Below are 19649 nucleotides of genomic sequence, written 5' to 3'. Positions count from 1 at the left end.
ATAACATCTTTTTAATGCTAATTTCCCCTCCATGCCTTTTCTGCGTCCGTAAAATGGTCAGTTCTTTTAATTGTGGTCAAAGCAAGTCACTAATACTGCTTCAAATCCTCTTGTCTAAACATACAACTAATGTCACATCTCTTTCCCAGATAACACCACAGAATTTAAACTACAACAATAATATAACCTATAATCAAAAGAGAGTTATTTTCCATAGCAAGCTTTTTCTGAACGTGACAGAACATTTTGTCTTCCTAGCAAAGAGCTAAGCAATAATGCAAAGAATTCAAGCTGATTAAAACAAAAACATGAGTGCACATTTTCAAAGTCCTTGCTTTGTTACACTTTTCAAAAGAAATCCTATAGAATGTATTATTCTGTTTTCATAGGAAGTAGCATGCATCCTAGTAGAGACAAAAGAAAAATTTACTTTAAGAGTTCTGTCTTAAGCTTTTGGTCATACGTCTCCTCTATGTTCTTCACAGCAACCTCCCGACGTCGAAGTGCATCATCAATAGCTTTATTTTTCTCTTCCTGAAGTTTCTGAGTGCTGAAATATCCATAAATATACAGACAATGATCAGTTATAAAGCCAAAACTTTAGGTTTTGGGGTTTTTTTAAAATAACATTGACAGACATCAGAGGGTAATGTGCTTGCTTGGAACACTGTAGCAATTTAAAATTATCATGAGTCTGTCATTGTAATTCATTAAGAACAAGGAGATATGACACAAACTAAATTGCCCTATTTAAAATCCAGTACCAATCAATTGCGCAGCTATCCCCGGTTAACCCTAGCTCTGTTTCCCACACCAGAAAGGCTTCAGAGGAGATAGTGCTGAGCGTGCTATTCTACCAGCACCCTCTGCTGGGTTGTTAAATAAACCCAAGTTTTTGTTAGCGGGATACTCATTTTGCTATAAAAACCAGATGACAAAGTAATGACACCAAGTAGTATTGAAAAGCTGGCCAAAAATGGTTTAGTTCTTTTTTTATTTAACTAAAGGAAACTGATCTTACTAAGGATAAGTCAAAAAAAAAAAAAACCTACCCAGGACTAAAGAAGCAAAATATCATATACATGCCTCACGAGTGTTAGGGTTACATACTGTGTTGTTTGGGGGTTGGGTGGTTTTTTTTTTTTAATTTAAGCACTTCAAAGCAAACATCTGGTTCCTTGCCTCCAAAGTGATGCTGCACTGTTTTGGTTGGATGAGGTGGAACAGAAAAAAACCAACCAAAACATCTTTTTGTATAGGGTATCCCTGCTAATAAAGACAGTATACAATACTGCTCAAAATGCAAAACACAAGTTCTGGGATATATAATCTATTTCAACATCACAGAAGCAGCAACATCTTGCAGCACGCTTTCCAGAAAAAGGACAACAGCGTCATTTAGCATTGTATATGCCCTTCAGCAACTTACACTTCAAATGCCTCAATTCTTTGCTTCAGTTCCGCCTCTCTGGTCCTTATGACTTCAATATCTTTCAGTAGACTTTGTCTCTGAGCGTATACTTCCTTTGCTTCTATCTGAATCACAAAATATTATCTCTAGTTTTACTTCACACTTTATACAGGTATTTACTGTTTAACATGTTCAAACTTTCGAGGATCTTCTTCAGGAATTGGTCTTACTCCAATAAATATAATAGTCATAATCTGAAATAACATCCAGAATTGATTGTAATTATCTTTTTTTATTCCCTTTCTCCTTTGAGTAAAAATGTTTTAGATGGAATCACTACTGGCTACCTGTAAACACTTTTCTTTAGGAAATAGCACTGATTAAAACTTATGTACATGGAAAAATTGTTTTAGAAAATTTACAGAATAAAAATGTTCAAACACTTGACTTTTTTTTCATAAACAATAGTTTTGTATGTTCTTCATAAAAACAAAATCAAAAAACCAAATGCCAAAACCCCCTGATAAAACATGATTTAAAACTGAAACTGAATAAACCAGCAGCCTTCCAGTTTTTGCAGTTTAACTTATAGAAATCAAATAAATTGTAAAAGGGATTCTCCAAGTGATGAACATGCTAATACCAAAAGTCACTTATCTTCTTATTAATAAAAAAATAGCTTTTCTTGTCCTTAAGCACACAAGGCATTATTTCTCTCCACAGAAATAGTAAGACCCTAAGAAGAAGAAAATTATGATTTTGCCGTACGGGTGCTCATATCAAGTTTGCAAGCCATATGCATTTGACAGTGCTGAAAGACTTAGCTGCTGTTCCTGGTGCAAAAAATAGAGCAGTTTGTCAAGCCATATTTCCTGGGCATAAAGTTATCTTAGTAAAGGGTTAAATGACCTTCTACCTTTAATGTAAATATACTTCAACTCAGTAGAGCTCCTGGTCTCTGTTAAAAGAGTCCCCAGGTAAATGAAGCATATACTTTTCAGGGAAGTGCAGAAGCTGACAAGAGCAACCAAATATTCATACACAATACCTGATGGATATGCTGATCTAGCCATCTTTTCTTTCTTTTTTTTTTTTTTAATTACTGAATTAATTTCATACCCACAGAAGAAGATTTATAGCATAAAAAAGATGGTGTTCTTGTAAGCTTCTAAGGAAATAACCATGAAAGAAATTCATAGCGTAGTGATAAAATGCTTAAATTTCAGATTGGAAGGAGGTCAACAGTAGAGACCAGTATATAATAATCTATATAGAGACCTGTATGATTGCTTTGTTAACCAATACCATGTGCTCTTGGGGGGGGGGGACAAACAAAAAAACAAAACCAAAAAACCCCACCACACCAGAGCAAAAGTGTGGTTAGCATTTGTGGACGACTATTATTTGGACAGGAAGGTCTACTGCAGACAGCAGGGGGGTGGCTAAGCAAACAGGCAAGAAAACAGCAAGCGAACTATTCTTCCAAAAACTGAAAAGTAACAGAGATTGGGAGAAGCAATTTAGACCTATATACAAATTATTGTGTGCTGCAGTAACAGTTACTACTCTGGCAAAACACCAAGAGTTAACAGCCCAAAGGAGTAACTCATCTACAAAAAAGTGTTCAAAGAAACAAAACGAGATGCTAGCTTACAGTAAAGACAGTAGCTATTAATAATATTCAACATATAATGACATACAGAAATGGCATATCTGTACCATACAGACTATATATTCCATTTAGTTTAGAGTCCTTAGCAAATGAAAGAATTTATAGAATAACTAAAAGCGATGTTCAACTCTGTTAAAAAAAATCTCAGTGATCTGAATTCAGCAAAGTTATTAAAACAGATTTAAAAGTATTTATTACATTTAAATCCTTCAGTCCTAGCTTGCAGAACTGTTCCTTTTCCAGCCAGCTCTACTTAGATATTTACCCATACTCATTCTTGCAGTTGCTAAGTGAGTTCCCCTATTTATGAGAACAAAAGTAAATTCAAAGTTTTCACTAATAAGCCAAGTAAGGTAAATCTCCCAAAGATAGAAGAACAATTTAATCAACTCACTGAATCATTTTGTACTAGATTAAGAAAAAATATTTGGAACTTTACCTCTTGCTGCTTTTGAAGCCTCTCAATAGCATTCTTTTCACGAGAAATCAAGGCTTCAGTCTTTGCTTGATGTGTCCTCTCTAACTCATGACGCAGCTCAGAGATTTCTTTCTGGGTCTGCACTTTCTCCTCCATTTTAATCTTTGCTATTTCAACTTCTTTAAAATGTTCTAGCTTACATAAAGGAGAAAGAGTGTGTTAAGTAGGGCCATCTTCAAATCGACAAAGACTATCCCTCCTAGACAATTATAAATTTCACTTAGAAATTCTTGTTAGGAAATGTATGATAAATCAATGAAAATAAATTACTGTCACAAAAGTATCTTAGCAGCACATGCTATTTGCATGTCTCACATAGTTTTCATGCATTTATCTGGCATCCCAAAGCAGATCTTATACAAAGCTAAGAGCAAAACAGAGGCCTATGAAGAAAAACACACTGCAGGAGTGATACTGTGTTTGCAATTAAGGAATGGCCACACTCTTTAATTCCTACTCTGACACTGTCTCTATTCTTGCCCCTTTCCAAACGAACCACTTTTGACTGGTGATGAAAGAAATGGCAGAAGCAGACCCGTCCTGAATCGCTCAGGAACAACAGAAATTCATCTGAACACAAAAAAAGTGCCGAACATGTAAAAAAATGCAGAACATGTAACTCCATATAAAGAGGGTCACGAAACAGAAGTCCTGATTCACAGACTTCTTAGCACAACTGAAAAAAAGTAAACGCACACAAACAGGAAAGTATGCATCTTGCAACTGCACAGAAGAATCATAGGGAACATGCCTCCATACAATGTGTGAAGTGCAATATATGCAAGAACAAATGGAGTTATAAAGAATTATAACAAAAATCTGGAAGAAAACAGAAAGCAAGCATACAAGACAAAAAATGTGAGAAAAAAATGAGTAAAAGAATAAAAAGAGAATGACAGAAAAATTGTGAGACTGGATAAAACGAGGTTCAAGGGAGGGGAAAAAGCACAGTAGGAATGCCTGATCAAGGAATTCAGGTCTGTGGGCATAAATTTTGTGAAAAATTAAAGAAATGGTGAGACAGTACAGCATCACTTGTACATACAAAAATTGCATTAGAAATGTCTTACGTAATTCACCACACATTGCTAAGGAATCTGTATAAAGTTAATTGAATTTAGAAGTGATTTATAACTGGTTAAGATTCCAATCTCCTTTGTTGCAACTGCTTTGCTTAAACTGAGACAAACTTAACAAGACACAAATTAACATGATTTACGTACTAAAAAGACAGTGCCTGTTGGGGAATAAAGACTAAATGAAAAATGAAGGTAAAATACATTGGCAGTTTTAACTCTCTGTCTTTCTACTTGTCTAGATGAATAAATATGACTAAACTGATTTCCTCAAACAGTTTATAAGCAGATGAGTGCCTTTAAAAGTGTGTCTAAGAATTCTAACTGATTATCAGATTATCATTTTTCTATCCAAATAAATTGTTGATCTTGACAGAAATTTATGGGGAAAAACACTCATATTTAAATGAACTGCAGTATATTCTCTCTGCTCCATTTTTCAGACATAAGGATTATCGACGAATGATGTGATCAAAAAAAAAAAAAAATCTAATTTTATTCCCAAAATGAAGGAAAGTTCTCTAAAAGAGCTGTCTTCAATTATAGGAAGAAAAAAAAAAAAAAACAAACCAGAAATAATTCATAATATTGTCTGTTATCATTTTAGTGTTTCTGTGTAATGTTTTGAAATAGTATGCAAATTCTCACCACTCAACTATCTGTCAAGCTACACTGCAGCAATTCATGCCTCTCATTTGCTATGCATTATATTGAAATTCAAGCTTCAAAATCTTAACGGGGAAGGAAAATGAATAGTATGACTAAGCAGAGTAAGCATTTCTCCATAAAACAAAATAATCAAAGAGCAAATAAAATTTACCAAATTAAGACAATCATAATAAGAAAAAGTTGTGCTACAAATTAACATCAAAATAAAAAGCTTAACATTCTGTGCACATTTAACAAAAAAGGGGAATGGAAAATATACACGCGCTATATCATCAAATTAACAATTGATATTGGATTAACTTAGCCCTTTGTGTTTGCTGTAACTCACTATTAGACCTTTCCTTTCAATTTACCTTAAGTATTAAAAGTTTGTAACATGCAAAGTCAAAATTCACAAACATCTCCCTCAAATTCAATGACCAGAGTCATACCTTTTGACACATTTCTGCTTGAAGTTGCTTCTCTATTTCTTTTCTATATTCATGAAGTTTTACTTTTAAAGATTCGTATTTCTGATGCTGGGGATAAGAGTCTGCAAACTGTTCATCAATCAGCTGAAGCTTCTCAGCTATAAAAAGAGCAACATATTCATTGTAATTTAAAAACAGTCACCACAGTTACCCTACCAAAGACTGCAGGAACCTGTCTCTCTCTAGGAAGTTGCTTAGTTTACCTAAGTAGCACTGTCGTAGAAAGACCTGTGTGGTACAAAAGCAGAGGCAGCACAGAAATGCCATTTATCTGCTTTATGCCACACAACATATACCTAGGAGGAGGCACTTAACTGTTCAGGCACTGTTTGTGGTATTACATAGTCATTCATCCTCTTTATCATGGATGGACAAGAATTTGCTTTTGCATGCAACTTTTAGGTTTTTTGTATTACTAATAGCATGCATATTATAATTCAAGAACTCCCAATCTATGCCTTTCACTGAAACACTATCATAGAAAGAGAAGCAAGGCAAGCATTTACAATTTTGTTTTCCAGAACATATTTCAGCACATAACACTTACAGTCCATCTAAGATGTTACAGCTCTTAGCTAAATGCCTAAGAAAACACCTGAGTGATTAAAAAAAAAAAAAAAATTGTAACAGGACTTTTTCCTTATTTTAAGAAAGGTTAGAAAATCAATGTACTAGTGACAGGTATGACCTTTATTTATTATTACTTTAGGCTGCATTTGAGTAATGAATGAATACTATTCATACAATTTATAAATCCATACCATTTACCAGTATGAAAATACTTGGGGAGACTTGCTTGCAGAGGTTGCACTTACCAAGAGATTCTCTGTAAGAAGGCACTGAGGTTGTCTGAGTTTCTGTGTCATGAGTTTCCTTACTTAGATGATGCTCTGTAAGTCCGATTAAAATCTGCATAAGAAAACCTATCAAGATCCAATATATTAGTTAGTTCTGATTTCATATCAAAACTGAATTTGAGCCTGTAATTAATAAAGTCATTTCACTGTACAGGAAAACCTATTGGATTTATGGAAAGAACCAAGTATTTAAGTAAAAATCAATACTAGTAAACTATTAAGATTTTATTATAAGCATAATCCTGTCTATCTCATTCTGCAAAAGCTGTCCTTTTGCAACTTTTCCTTTCATCCATGTCTCTTTGTCTCTCTGACTTCCAAGGTCATTTGAGAGAGCAGATTATTACTACTTTAATTATGAGGTCATTAGGCAACAGGGGTTTCTGAAGATCAAGCTACTTTAGGCTATACCATATAGCTAGGTTTCATCATGCAAACATAAGAATTATTTCCTATATAAACCAATGGAAAGTCAATTAAGTCTTTAACTAATTTTTGAAGTACATTATAACTGACTATTAGCTTGCACAAAGACAAACCAAAATCTGAGTTTGCCAAAGTTAGCATGAAAAGCTTCCAAAGAGCATTATATTTAATACCTGATTACAGATTTTTTTCCTATTTCTAATGTTCAAGTCATTTATTTTGTAGGTGAATGTTAACACTTAATCCACACCACAAATTCAAGTCGGATAATCCTGAAATATAATATTCATCATCCTGGTGCACTGCAAGTTTCAAAATCTGACTGAATCCATATTACTCCACACCAACACACACTCAAGAAATCTGAATTTCTATTGGTCGCATCTCAATAAAAATGAAGCTGACACAATTATTGTTGTTGCATCATGTATAAACACCCTGTACCTTTATTTTCCTTCCGAGTTCCCGAAGTCTGTAAGAAATAAAAGATGTTTTAGCCAGTCTATTTTATCACAACTGTAATTTAAGCTTATTTTCAAAATCAAAATAACTTTACCAATGATTTGTAAAGACTGGATTTTGGATTGATCCTCATTAATTGAAGAAGATCTTGCATAGTCCACAGCTTTGGGGAAAAAAAAAAGATAAGTTAGAAAAGGTTAATTAATTTAAAATAATTTCAAATATGTAATAGACACTATTTTATGGTTGTAGATTGTTTTCCATTCGAGAAAGATCTATTTATTGCCTTGTAAAACCATTTTCAGAGGCCTGCTGTTCTAGTACTACATTTACTTATCTCCACTACCTCAGACATACAGCAGCCAGCATGGAGTGTCACGATCAACTGAAGCTGTGAAAAGAGACAGTTTTGTTTCCTTCCCACCCTGGATACATGCTCTTGCTACCCTCCTTGTCTCTTTTCTAGATTTATCATACAAATCAGATGAGCTCACTAACCTAAATGACAACTAACTACTCACCAGGTCAAAAAATTAATTTTCAGTTAGAAATAACTTCACCCTATCACATACTCATAAAGGAGAAACAAAGAAGGGCAAGGACTGCCCTTTTCAGCCACAGCTTGTAGTCAGAACACCTTAAACTGACCATGAACCACACTTTCATGGAATTGAACGGCCGAACAAGAGGCTAGCTTTAATCGGGATCAGTTCCCCAAGTGCTCTGCCACACAGCCTCACAAATGGTCATGCCGGACTGCGGCTATGGGTGAACCAAGTGTAAGGTTACGAGGCTTGTGCTATGTCTTTCCAGAACAGCATCATTAGCTTATTGCCAATTTAAAGTATTCATGAAAATGGCCCTGAATAATGAAATCTTTTATGGAGATGATCAGAAGCTGTACTTGTGTTTGTATTTCACTATCACAAAAGGGGATTTTTTTTTTTCAATTCTGTTGGAATATGACAACCCCCAGAAAACAAGGTCTTCTAGACCTCCTGGAAGTCTTAGAAGAGGTAAATTACTGAACTTACCTTCTTTTTCTCTAATCCACTTTCTGGAAAGAAAACAGAAAGTGAATACTCATAGCCACATCTCTGTAGATGATCTGCCACCAAACTGTTGGAAGCTGTGATCAAAAGTGAACTGTCATCACTTGGAACAGCCTGCGGCTGAAGTTCTCCACTTAAAATTGGGTGCATTAGTTCATGGATTAGCTGGTTTCGGAGCTGTGTCTGATACAGAAAAGACATTATATTCTCAGTTTATATGTTATTCAATGAGAGTTTTTCTTTTCAAAATTCATGGGGAGTCTCATTTTACTTGTACATGTTATATTACAACCTACATAACACAAATGGGCAGACTAACTTCGGCAAAATTCAGAGGAGTGCTTGGGACACCGTGCCCTTCTTCAAAACACTCTAACGGTGGCTACACTGATCTTTGACTTTCCCTCAAGATGTATCAAATGCAGGACTGAAAAGAAGTATTGTTCTCAGTCAAGAACTCACATAAACTCCACTCTAGTACCCCCAGCTTCATTTTTAGATCACTGCATTCCTGATCTCCTTCTCTCTGGCTTAAATAAAGCCTGCCTGATGTGGCCTCAATTTCAGGTGTACTTGGAAAACTCACTAGTCCTCTTCTGACTCTCATATCAAGAAGCTGGCGATGCCATCACAAAAGCAGATGGGAAAATAAACAGGAAATTCTATGTCTTTAATATCAATTATTTTGTAGGGAAGCAAAAGACTACTAATCAAAAAAGCCTACAGGCACTAGTAATAATTAAATTGCATTTTTTATTATTTATTTGCATTCTATGAGTTACAATAGAGAAAAAAGTAACCTAAAATCAGAAAGTCTCCCTCTCGTAAAAGGAAGAAATAATAATTTTCATTATATAATTACACAAATTGTTTATAGTGTACTAAAAGATCATGACAGAAATAGTGTTTTAAGCTTTCAGCAGCAGGTATGCAACAGTGACAAAGTTGATTAAAGAAGGAGCATGTTACCAAAAATGGGACGAAATACTTACCAAAACTTAACAAAGCTAGATCATCAGACTAGCCTGATACTTTAGCACGGCTTTCTACAGAAATTAGGCTGACAATAGAAATGAAGACAGCTGAAAAAATTGTCTTCCTTATTAATTTCTGAACTTATCCAGTTTCAACCAACTTTGACAGAGATGACGTCTCAAACACAACCGAGACCAGCAACCTCTTACACATCTCGTGACAAAGTGCTGGTGGAAAACACAGGGCTAAATCCCCATCCCTACTATGGGAAAGAAAGGCAGAAATCGGTTCTCATATGTTGGCCATTCAGCATACCTGTAGCTCCAGATCCGCTCTGCCTCTTGCCAGCAGAGGCAGTCAGATAAGACCAGAAGAAAGTTGAGAGTATTCTCATTAGAAGATGTAATCCATAAGAATCCATAAGAAATCCATAAGAAACCCAACTGTGTTAATTCTTGAGCTCAGAAAAGCTACAAAATCTTTAATACAATGTATAAACTTCTAGACAAGGAAAACAAAGCAGGAAAACGGACTTAAATAGCATACCACCTGACAGACTATTAGTTAAGTCAAAGACAAGAAATGGTTCAAGCATTGCAAGCTTGGTATGGAAATCACTGAGGGAGAAACAAGTTGTCCTGAACAGGGAATTCTTGGCCATAAGATTATCAATGGTATTCTTAAAATATAGATCTTGATTATTTTTTTTTTTTTAAATTTAATGAATTTGACATAAAAAGCAGGAGCTAAAAAAATTTGCTGGTGACATAAAGATGTGTATAGAAGTATAGAAAGATCAAGACATCATAAAAAAATGCAATCAGATGGTGTTTAAATACTAGCAAAACTGAAACTGCATGAAATACAACATTTCAGCATTTAAGGCCTGATACGAATTTCTGCTATAACACAAGGGATTTATTGTTTGGTAAAAGCAAGATATGGATGTGTCAATCAAACAATGACCAGCACTACAAATGTAACATGCCTCAAAAAGAGAAATATGCAGCCTTCCACAGACTTTCCCACAAAAATAGGGAAGAATTAAAACCAATTTAAACTTTGCCTGGGAAGTTCACAACAATCATGATCCACTTCCTTTTAAAAAAAGGGGGAAAGACTTCAAAGTGATGCAAGGTACTACTAGGGTAACCAGCAATGAGACTACTGCACCTTGACTTGCTTAGCATTGTAGAACAGAATGCTGAAGAAAAGGTATGACTGCTGTCTATAAATCATCAAGAGAAGTAAGAGCTACTTAAACTGAAGGATACTTTCAGCACAAGAAAAAAGGCCAGAGCAACCATCGATAAACCCAGGTTACAAATCAGAAAAAAGTTTCACTCTTGAACACAATCATATTCTAAGACATTCTCCTGAATGAGCAGACAGTGAGAAGACAGCTCAAATAGTTTTAAAACAGAACTGGAATATTTTAGGAGAATAATTCATATAGCGTGCTTACTTACAGTAGGTAATAAACAGACTCTGTGACCCAAGAGATCCTTTCCAATCCTGTGTTCTCATTTATTCCTCTCTTCCCTGCTTGACTTTTTTCTCAAGCATGGACAATTTCAAAGACCTGATATAGGCCTTTAACCTTCCTGAAAAAGACTCTAGACTAATCCACAATGAAAAGCACCTCTGTATAGGAAGAACCTTGTAGCTGGCAAAAAAAAGCTTAATACGAATTAGGCTGTGGCAAAAATAATACATTTGGGGAGAGTGGGAAACATATTTACTCCGCATGACTTCCACTGCTTTCAATGTTAAGTAGCACAGGGAACCATAGGTAGCACCTGCTGAAAATAAAGCACACCTTAAGTGTGTCCAGTACACCTCGGTTCTTAAAAGTCTGATAGAGCCTTTTCCGGAGTTCATCTTGGGACAGCGTCTCCCTTTCAACCGAAGCCATCCTGCCCTACAATACCAGAAAACAAAAACAAAAAAACAAACAAAAAAAGGACGTTATTGACTCCCAGCTCGATCCACAGCCAGCGAGACGGCGAGCGCCCAAGCTGTCCCAGCCTCCCCCTCACGCAGGCCCAGGCTTTGCTGGGGGCAGCTTCCCCCTACCCACCGGGACGGCGGCAGGCCCCGGCCCGAGCCCGAGCCCGCGCCCGGGCGCTGCGCCTCGACCCTCCGGTTCCCGCCTGAGCAGCGGCGGGCGTTACCCGGAGCCGGCAGCCCGCGCCGCCAGGCTCTGGGAGCGGGACCGGGGAGCGCCGCTGCAGGACACCGGCTCCGGCGGCGGCTCCCGGCGGACGCTGAGACGTCACGCCGGCGCCGGATGTTGGGCCGGGCAGAGAGGAGCGCTTCCGGGCGGCCGTTGGGAGCCGTTGGAGAGCTCGCGTCGCAGGGTAGGCGGCGGGCCCCTGCGGGCGTTGACTCCCCCCCCCCCCCCGGCTTGTTCCACGGGCAGGCCCCGCAGCGTCCGGCCCTTCCCCTGGAGACGGCAGCCCCGGCGGTGCACAGGGGAGCCGCCGGGAGCCCGGGCGGGCCTCAGGGCGCTGGGGCGCGGCGGGGAGGTTCGCTTCCCCCGGGTGACTCTGGAGTCCCCGGGGATGGGGCCGGGCCGTGGGACTGTCGCACGCCCGCTGTGTGTGAGGGAGGACGGTGCCCGTCATGTGCCACCCTTCCCCCTTCTGCTGACTGTTTGTAGGGCTCCCGGGGAGAGAGAGATGAGGAGATTCTTCAGAGGCTGGTACACCACGTTACTTCACGGGATCGTTGCCAGCCAAGTCACTGAGAGGGCTGTCAGGGGATAAATCATCAGTCAGTTGTAGAGTAAGAGTTTTTAGGTAGTAGTAACTAGATTCACTTCCAGGTGATGTTTCAATGTCTAAGGATTTTTTTTTTTTGCCTTTTTTAGTATAAATGTGTATACCTAAGAAAGTGTTTATCTCTCTTTAGCCTATGGTAAATATGAATAGGAAGCATGTTGGCTGATTTTTAGGAGCATTTTCGGGTGGATTAAGAGTTTGTATATAGACTCATCAGTAAAGCCTGTCTATCTTTTCTCGTAAGGAGCACTACATTGAAGAATGTCTGGAAGTTTCTACTTTGTGATAGTTGGTCATCATGATAATCCCATATTTGAAATGGAATTTCTGCCTCCTGGAAAAGTAGAGTCCAAGGTGTGTTTTTTCCTCGTGATACCCCTATGATGTAATTATGGTGCATTGTCTTTTATAATTTTACAGTGTATTAGAAGCATGACCAGCATGTTGTTAAAAGTGTTACTAGTACCTACTGTTTTTTTACAGAAACTTTGTCATAGGGAGTAGAACTCTGGAGTTCTTGAGTCTCTTAAAAATTCTTTGCCAGATCATACTAGTTCTTCATAAAACATGGTTTCTTTAAATATTTGATGCTGTATGGTGAAGAATATATATGCTAGTCATGCTTTGGTCATTGCTCTTAGTGTGTAGAGCTTTTATAATAGCTGTTCATTATTTAATGCTACTTACTGTCATTCTCTATTTTAGGGCATCTGTATACAGTAATAAGGTAAAGTAAGGAACATAAATTTGAAAGCTCTATTCAGTCCTTTATTTTTTATGCTATAAAAAAATCTTACTTTTTAATCACCTTCAGTAGTCAAAGTATTAAGTAAGAAAGGTTTAAAACTTGTATTGATAAATACGAGTTTGAAAATGTGAGAAATGTAAGCCTACTCAAAAAGTAGTGTTTCCAGTGGGAAAAGAACAAATCTATCCATTGTGATATTACATCAAAGAAAAAATAGACTTCAGAATAAAAGTGCGTGGATCTGCGAGTGTGTCCAAAAATGGAAGTATATGCTGTCACTGATTTGAACAGCATGGCGTCATCTGTATTTTGAACTCGTATCTCATAAAAGATCATAAATAAGGCTAGTCGGACTAGACTTAGTGAGTGTGAGGATGTGTCAGATAGTGGAAAAATTCATTTTCTGCATTCTGCTTATGGAAATAACTTGGGTCGGGTAAGCTTCTTGTCTGACTGAGGGTGAAGTACTAAATTTTCTCCTAAGAGAGAATCTAAACTTGATATGCACTGAAGGGGAACTTGTAGACGTTGATATATTTTGGCAACTATCACTTCTGTTTCTGAGACATGCCATTTAGGAGTGAATTCAGTGCAGATGCACAGCTGCCTGAAGTAAGTGGTTTGCATAATGTACGTGGTAACTCAGCACAAGCTTTTGCCCCTTAAACTTCACTACTTAGTCGCTTCCTCAGTGTGGTTTAATGGAACTGGCAAAGCTGTTGATGCCCTGAGCCAAACTTGATTTGGGGAAAAAACATAGTACACTGAGAGGTGTGAGAGTAGTATTAATAGCATCCCCGTATTATGAGAAACAGTGCAAGTCTACTTATGTTTCCAGTCTAATAGAAGCTTACAGTATGGTTTAGTTCCGTGTTTCTTCTTGGCAGATGTCCTCCAGTATTCTAGTTTGTATACAAAGTAAATGGCTCTTTCCCCACAGGACTCTTGTAGTGTTAGGGCCAAATGCTGTGATTACGCTATGAAGGCCATTCGTGTTTATTATAGGAAGAGGTGTAATTTACATGTGCAAGCATATATTTAATACCAGTTGCAGGATGTTTTTCTGCACTAGGCTCTTACGAAAAAGAAAACCCCTAAAACAATTAAAAAATCCCATGTTTCTAGGCAAATAACCTGAAAAAACAGAATCTTTAGGTGAGAATGTTATCAGCATGTGTCCTCTGTATCTCTCTGTTTCCCCATCTGTCCCCCAACTTTTACACATTGTAACCTGTTGTTCAATTTCTGCCAAATTTGAGAGAGATGTTATGGTTCAAAAAATGCTAAATTGCTGTAAATTTCACAAAAACAGGTGACTGGAAAGCAGAGAAAAAGACTTTTATCAGGGTCTCTGTTGTGGAATAAGTTTTCAGTGGGAGATTACCCACTGGTAAACAAAAGAATTCATGCTTGAATTCATTTCTGAGCTGTAAATATAGGCTTTATTGGTTTTGCTGCTCTCAAGACTGTTTTTGTGATGACCTTTTTATTATGACCTTTTTTCTCCCTTGAAACTAAGTATCGTGACAATATGTAGTAATTTCATTTAATTACAGGGTGGCACATGTGGCAGAAAAGAAGGGTATATATAACTTTACGTAACTTGAGCACTAGTTGCTTAGCCACTTGAGCAAATCATTGTTTATATTTCCCTCCTTTCACTGAATTACTAATCCTCTGTCTTCTGGAAATACATTAGGATGATCATCGCCATCTCAACCAGTTCATTGCCCATGCTGCTCTTGACCTCGTAGATGAGAACATGTGGCTTTCTAACAACATGTATCTGAAGACTGTGGACAAGTTTAACGAATGGTTTGTTTCTGCTTTTGTCACAGCTGGACATATCCTTCCCTCTTCTCTTTCCTTATTTATATAGGAAAAGCCTGTTGCCAGAAAGGGTTAAGTTAGATGAAATGAGTTTGGAACAGATTTCTCTGGCTATTCACCACTATTATTGCTAGAGGGAGTCACCAGCTTCAGGATGAAGTAAGTTGGAAGGCACAGCAGTTGTTGAAAATTGGGACCAATTGGAAAGATGGATTTTTCCTTTTGGAGGAGCTGGAATAGCCTAATGAAATGTGGAGCTCACATGGAGTAGAGGAAGGAGGAGTGAGACAGGAATAATATGAGAGGGTCTGAGCAAGCTTATATGATTCTCTGTTCCCATTCCTTTGATAGTGGTAGAGAGGAGAAGCAGGGATAAACATGCTTGGTGTCAATCAGACCCATCTTGAAAATGTGGTGTCAAGGCTTGATCTTGTGTACGGATAGTCCTAGAAGTGTTTGTTGTGAAACATTTGTTATACATAGCAAGGAACATTGAATGTCATTTTAACTTCAGCATTGTCCACATTCAGAATTGTCTAGTTTTAAAAAGAATAACCTTGAATAGAGGTGATTATTTTTATTTTCAGATAGGGGAATTTTAAAATATAAAGGTAATGCTTTCTAAATTTCACTGCTCCAGTTACTTCTTTTAATGCTTCCTCCTATAGCCACTGCTATTTCATGTACAGCTAAACATTTTAAGTATGTGCAGAATTAGGTGTAAATGCTTATGTCAGGATATGTTAAATGTCTCTCTTCTTTGTAAAAGTTAAATTTTCCTTAGTTGCTTTACATATGAGATTTATAATGCTTCATGATGTAAGGCAAGAAGACGGAATTAAGAACTTCTTTAATGATGTATATGACTTGTATATAAAGGTAAGAACCCACTTCTTATGGTCTCACTGCAGTACTTTTAAGTGTGTTCTGCTGTATATGCTCAGGCACGCCTGTATTAGCATGTTTTCTCGTGAGGGCCTGTGTAAGTGGAGAAGCACCCATGCTGTCCACATTAGCCAGAGGTGACAACATGTGACATAAAGGCTGTATTTTCCATTAACAGAATAGATTTTTATAAATTATTATAAACTGTGGTCCTTCAGAATTTATTTTCATTTTAGTCCAGTGATTTTGGGCAGTATTGTGTCATTAATGGTGATAATGAAAGCAAAGGACTGTTCTACAGAAGCCTGGTCGAAGCGCTTCGCTCTCAGAACAAGTAGCCTGTGTTCTCACAGCCTGGCGCTACTTCTGCTAGATGGGGCGCTCGCAGGCACTAATGGGGAGATGGCCATCTCGGCCTCCTACGGGAACGCAAATGATGCTAATTTCCAAAACGGAAATTTCCACCAGAGTCATGATGGATTTGTTCTGAGGAGCTGGTACCACGGGATGGCTGCGCACATATATGGGGAGAATGCAAGGGCCTGGAAAGCAAGTGACTGTTTAGGAGCTCTGTGCTCTTAAGTGGCACTAAATAGGCTGAAAGCTAATAATATAGTTGCCATCTGAAATAACATTTTCCAGTGATGGACGTTGTGCTTATTGATGAGTTTTTCTTCTTCCCTCAGTTTGCAATGAATCCATTTTATGAACTCAATTCTCCTATTCGATCCAGTGCCTTTGAAAGGAAAGTACAGTTCCTTGGGAAGAAACACCTTTTAAGCTGAATAAATAAATTTCCTGAGTGAGTGCTTTTTCCATACTTTCCTGATTATTTGAACTGTAGTTCTTCTGGTTAGTTCTCAGCATGTTTGATATTCATCTTCTGAAGATTGACAAATTGGATGCTGAAGAAGCTTTTTTTTTTTTTTTTGGCCAATACAGATAAGAACAGCCAAGCTTCTCTGGTTAAAACGTGTATCTTAAGAAGTTTCCTTTTATGTGCTGTAAAAACCAGGTTTAAAAATATCAGGGGCTGAATAGGTACAAACTGAGACATGTGGGTGTCAATGCATATGCAAAATGTAAGCCTCTTACACAGGGTGGGAGGAAATCAGATCTAAACACAAAAGACATTTCCAGTCATGTGATTTAATATGAGCAAAAGGGAATTCTTGACTGTTGGGCCTAAGTGGTTAATTTTGTTGTAAACTTTTCTACTTAGTGTCCTTCGCTAGAGAACTTACTCTGCAGACTAACCAGACTAACCTTACTCTTTGTGGTATTAAATCAGGTCTGTATTTATATTGTAGTGTATGTATTATAAAGTGCTCAATAAAAAGAAAAGAGGATATATCAGCAAAGCTCTGTCTTCAGTATTTCAAGAAGTTTTGAGAAAAAACCTTGAAGTTTTAAAGCTTAAAATTTCGAATTTACCAGATGTTTAGCTGCAGTGTTGCATCAATGAAATGAATAATTGAAGTAGACCAGAACAGCTGTGTCTGCCCTGACTTTAATTGTAATTCACACATGGGAAAAAACAAACTAAATTTACATGTTTAAGCCCACCTCTTTCCATTATCTTTGCAAGTGCTGAAATTTTCTTTTTGAAAATATATTTAGAGTAGGATCTTTGAACCATGAAACTCTATTTGTTGAGGTTTCAGAAAGGCATTATTTGGCCTGCGTGGCTTCTATTCCATTGTAAAATGTGGTTACGGACCCTTTTGCAAAACTTACCATCATTCCAAAACAGTAATTTTAAAATGGGTCATTTGGCATATATGTACCTAATGTTTTGGTTGGTTTCAGAATCTTTTAAGTAGTCTGTTTCCTTTTGCACCAAATCTGTATAAGCTATCTTCTTGGACTTTTTTTTTAAATGTCTGAAAAGTAATTTCCAAAGGAAGTGGCATGCTGTTCTAGGACGTACATTTTGCATAGTCTGTATAATTAAAGGGACCACCTGTGTATGTGCTTTAAATGTATAGTCAGTCATTATTTCTTTGTAAGTTACACTTACTGCTAAACTGTCACTGTAAAATATTCCATGAGAAGAACAGGATATAAAGGTTGCAATATTTACCTTAAATAAAAAGTGGAATGATGCAGTATGGATGCCTGTTGAGTATACTTGAAATGATTTAGGAGAAAACCAGATGATCACAGTAAGGCTACCTTTATTGGTGGGGTGGCAAGTGAAGATGGGAATACTTGTCTTTGCAGTATTATTTCATAAAAACTGCATTGTACAGCATTTGATAATGTCATGTAATCTTATGTAAATCAACTTTTTTTTTTTGCCATATACATGAAAGCAACAGAAACACACTTGAGGTAAAGCCTTCTCATTCATATGATAAGGAGCCATTAAGTTGGAGCTGTTACGCTGTCTTCTGCCTCCTCCCCAGCAGCACGATGGTTGGAAAAATACTAACAGTTAAGATTCACTGAGGAACTACTTATGTTAAATAATCATATACATGGCAGTAAGAAAAGTTTTGGCAAAGATGAAGGATTAGTGCTAAGAGTTTCCACAACTTTTAGAAACTGTGGGGATTTTTTTGATAATTGTATTATTTTCTGCCAGCACACAGTAGGAAGTTATGTAAAATGAAAGCATTTTCTCTCTTGCCTGATCTCTGAAGGCAGTTAGCCAAATGGTGCCTGTTCTTATGCCCCCCATACGTCTTTGCCCTTTTCTTCTGAATATAGAAATTGTAAATGGGAAATGCAGTCTCATAGGTCCATGTAGGCTTTATGAAAACAGACTGTTACTGGCCACAGGAAAGGGAGAATTATGTCCTAACTCATTACATTAATCATTACAGAGTTTGTGGTGAGGAATGTTGTCTCCTGACAGAATTCTGAAGGACCTTGGCTAGGTAACTGTGATTTCCCTGGGTATGGAGGAGCGCTTGTTCATGCTTTGGTTTGTGACGTTTTACAATAAGCTGAAAGACTGCTCTCCGGAAGTGACACGTGAAAGTTATCTTCTGATCAACTATAGTCACAAATCTGCTCTAGGTCTGAAAGATGCAGTTCTGGCATGCATCAGATAATGAACAGTTCCTCAACGGACAAGGCAGAAGAGACCTCCTTTGCAAGTATTATGTTCATGCCCCATCTCAGAGGCTTAGGAATTCAAATGACATCTGTTGCAGTATGAGAAAGCAGCAGATTGCCTGTATTATGCAATAAAGGCAATGAAAAAGTTTATGAGTTAAAGGGACTGGAATTACCCTAGATGGTACAAAAATCAAGCATAAGGAAATGAGAATGTTAGCACAAACTAAGAAGATCAACCAGCCTTAATAAATCTAGGCTGGAAACACAACTTGGACTCAACTTTCTGCAAGGTTGTGTTACTGTTTAACAACTAACCTGTCATATAACTTAAGACCTGTTTGAGGTACAGAGCAACTGTTACAGGAAGCAGGCTGGTTCTGGCAGCAGTCTTATGCTAAGTATCTATATTCCTTGCTGTAACATGAGCTGTTAGCTGTCCTAGCTAGTTTCTTCTGCCCCTTCCCATTCTGCTGTCTGTTCTAATATGCGTAGCTTTCATCAATCCCACTGATTTGCCATGACAGTGTTTTTTGCTCCTCATTTTAAAGGACATCTGGAACTTTGCATACATATTACATAGTATGCTCTGTCACTCTACAGAACACTAAATATTGCTAACAGGAACCCCTAATACTTGAGGTACATTAGTACTGGAAACAAATCAGTGAATTGAAACACAAGCCCCAAGTGCCTACCGTACCTCCATATTGAATGATAGATACTAAGTTTTCAAAAAGTACAGAAATGCCTGTTTGTAATTAAACATTATGATTTTTTTTTTGTACCTAT

The 19649-nt window shown here is 37.4% G+C and overlaps 2 protein-coding genes across 4 annotated transcripts in view; one reads left to right on the top strand and one right to left on the bottom strand.

The window, feature by feature from the left end:
* Positions 1 to 11683, bottom strand: part of OFD1 (OFD1 centriole and centriolar satellite protein) — a 36310-nt gene extending 24627 nt beyond the window's left edge. For 2 of the 3 annotated variants that reach the window (XM_050891455.1, XM_050891464.1), the window contains exons 1-10: positions 11629 to 11683; positions 11368 to 11469; positions 8556 to 8756; positions 7616 to 7684; positions 7504 to 7531; positions 6592 to 6699; positions 5738 to 5874; positions 3523 to 3696; positions 1430 to 1536; positions 431 to 550 (exon numbers count right to left, since the gene is read on the bottom strand). In XM_050891455.1, the coding sequence (XP_050747412.1) occupies positions 431 to 550; positions 1430 to 1536; positions 3523 to 3696; positions 5738 to 5874; positions 6592 to 6699; positions 7504 to 7531; positions 7616 to 7684; positions 8556 to 8756; positions 11368 to 11463 (1040 nt within the window). In that variant the 5' untranslated portion in view covers positions 11464 to 11469; positions 11629 to 11683. Of the gene's footprint in view, positions 1 to 430; positions 551 to 1429; positions 1537 to 3522; positions 3697 to 5737; positions 5875 to 6591; positions 6700 to 7503; positions 7532 to 7615; positions 7685 to 8555; positions 8757 to 11017; positions 11046 to 11367; positions 11470 to 11628 lie in introns of those variants that run through there. The other variant, XM_050891472.1, reaches the window with a different exon arrangement.
* A 182-nt stretch (positions 11684 to 11865) lies between these two features.
* Positions 11866 to 16699, top strand: TRAPPC2 (trafficking protein particle complex subunit 2). The gene is made up of 5 exons (XM_050891664.1): positions 11866 to 11908; positions 12576 to 12685; positions 14779 to 14923; positions 15703 to 15788; positions 16481 to 16699. The coding sequence occupies exons 2-5, from the start codon at positions 12593 to 12595 to the stop codon at positions 16577 to 16579; spliced, it is 423 nt and encodes a 140-aa protein (XP_050747621.1). The 5' UTR covers positions 11866 to 11908; positions 12576 to 12592; the 3' UTR covers positions 16580 to 16699.
* Positions 16700 to 19649: the final 2950 nt, after the last annotated feature.

The sequence above is a fragment of the Gymnogyps californianus genome, chromosome 1 (genome assembly GCF_018139145.2).
Source record: "Gymnogyps californianus isolate 813 chromosome 1, ASM1813914v2, whole genome shotgun sequence".
In the NCBI taxonomy this organism is placed as follows: Eukaryota; Metazoa; Chordata; class Aves; order Accipitriformes; family Cathartidae; genus Gymnogyps; species Gymnogyps californianus.
The sequence above is the reverse complement of the archived record's forward strand: the minus strand, read 5'-3'. Positions and strand labels throughout refer to the sequence as shown.

Excerpts from the sequence above, each read along its gene's own strand:
- TRAPPC2 (XM_050891664.1), top strand. The coding sequence starts at position 12,593 with ATGTCTGGAAGTTTCTACTTTGTGATAGTTGGTCATCATGATAATCCC. Across the intron at positions 12,686-14,778 it reads CTGGAAAAGTAGAGTCCAAG|GATGATCATCGCCATCTCAA; the intron begins GTGTGTTTTTTC and ends GAAATACATTAG. Across the intron at positions 15,789-16,480 it reads TATATGACTTGTATATAAAG|TTTGCAATGAATCCATTTTA; the intron begins GTAAGAACCCAC and ends TTCTTCCCTCAG.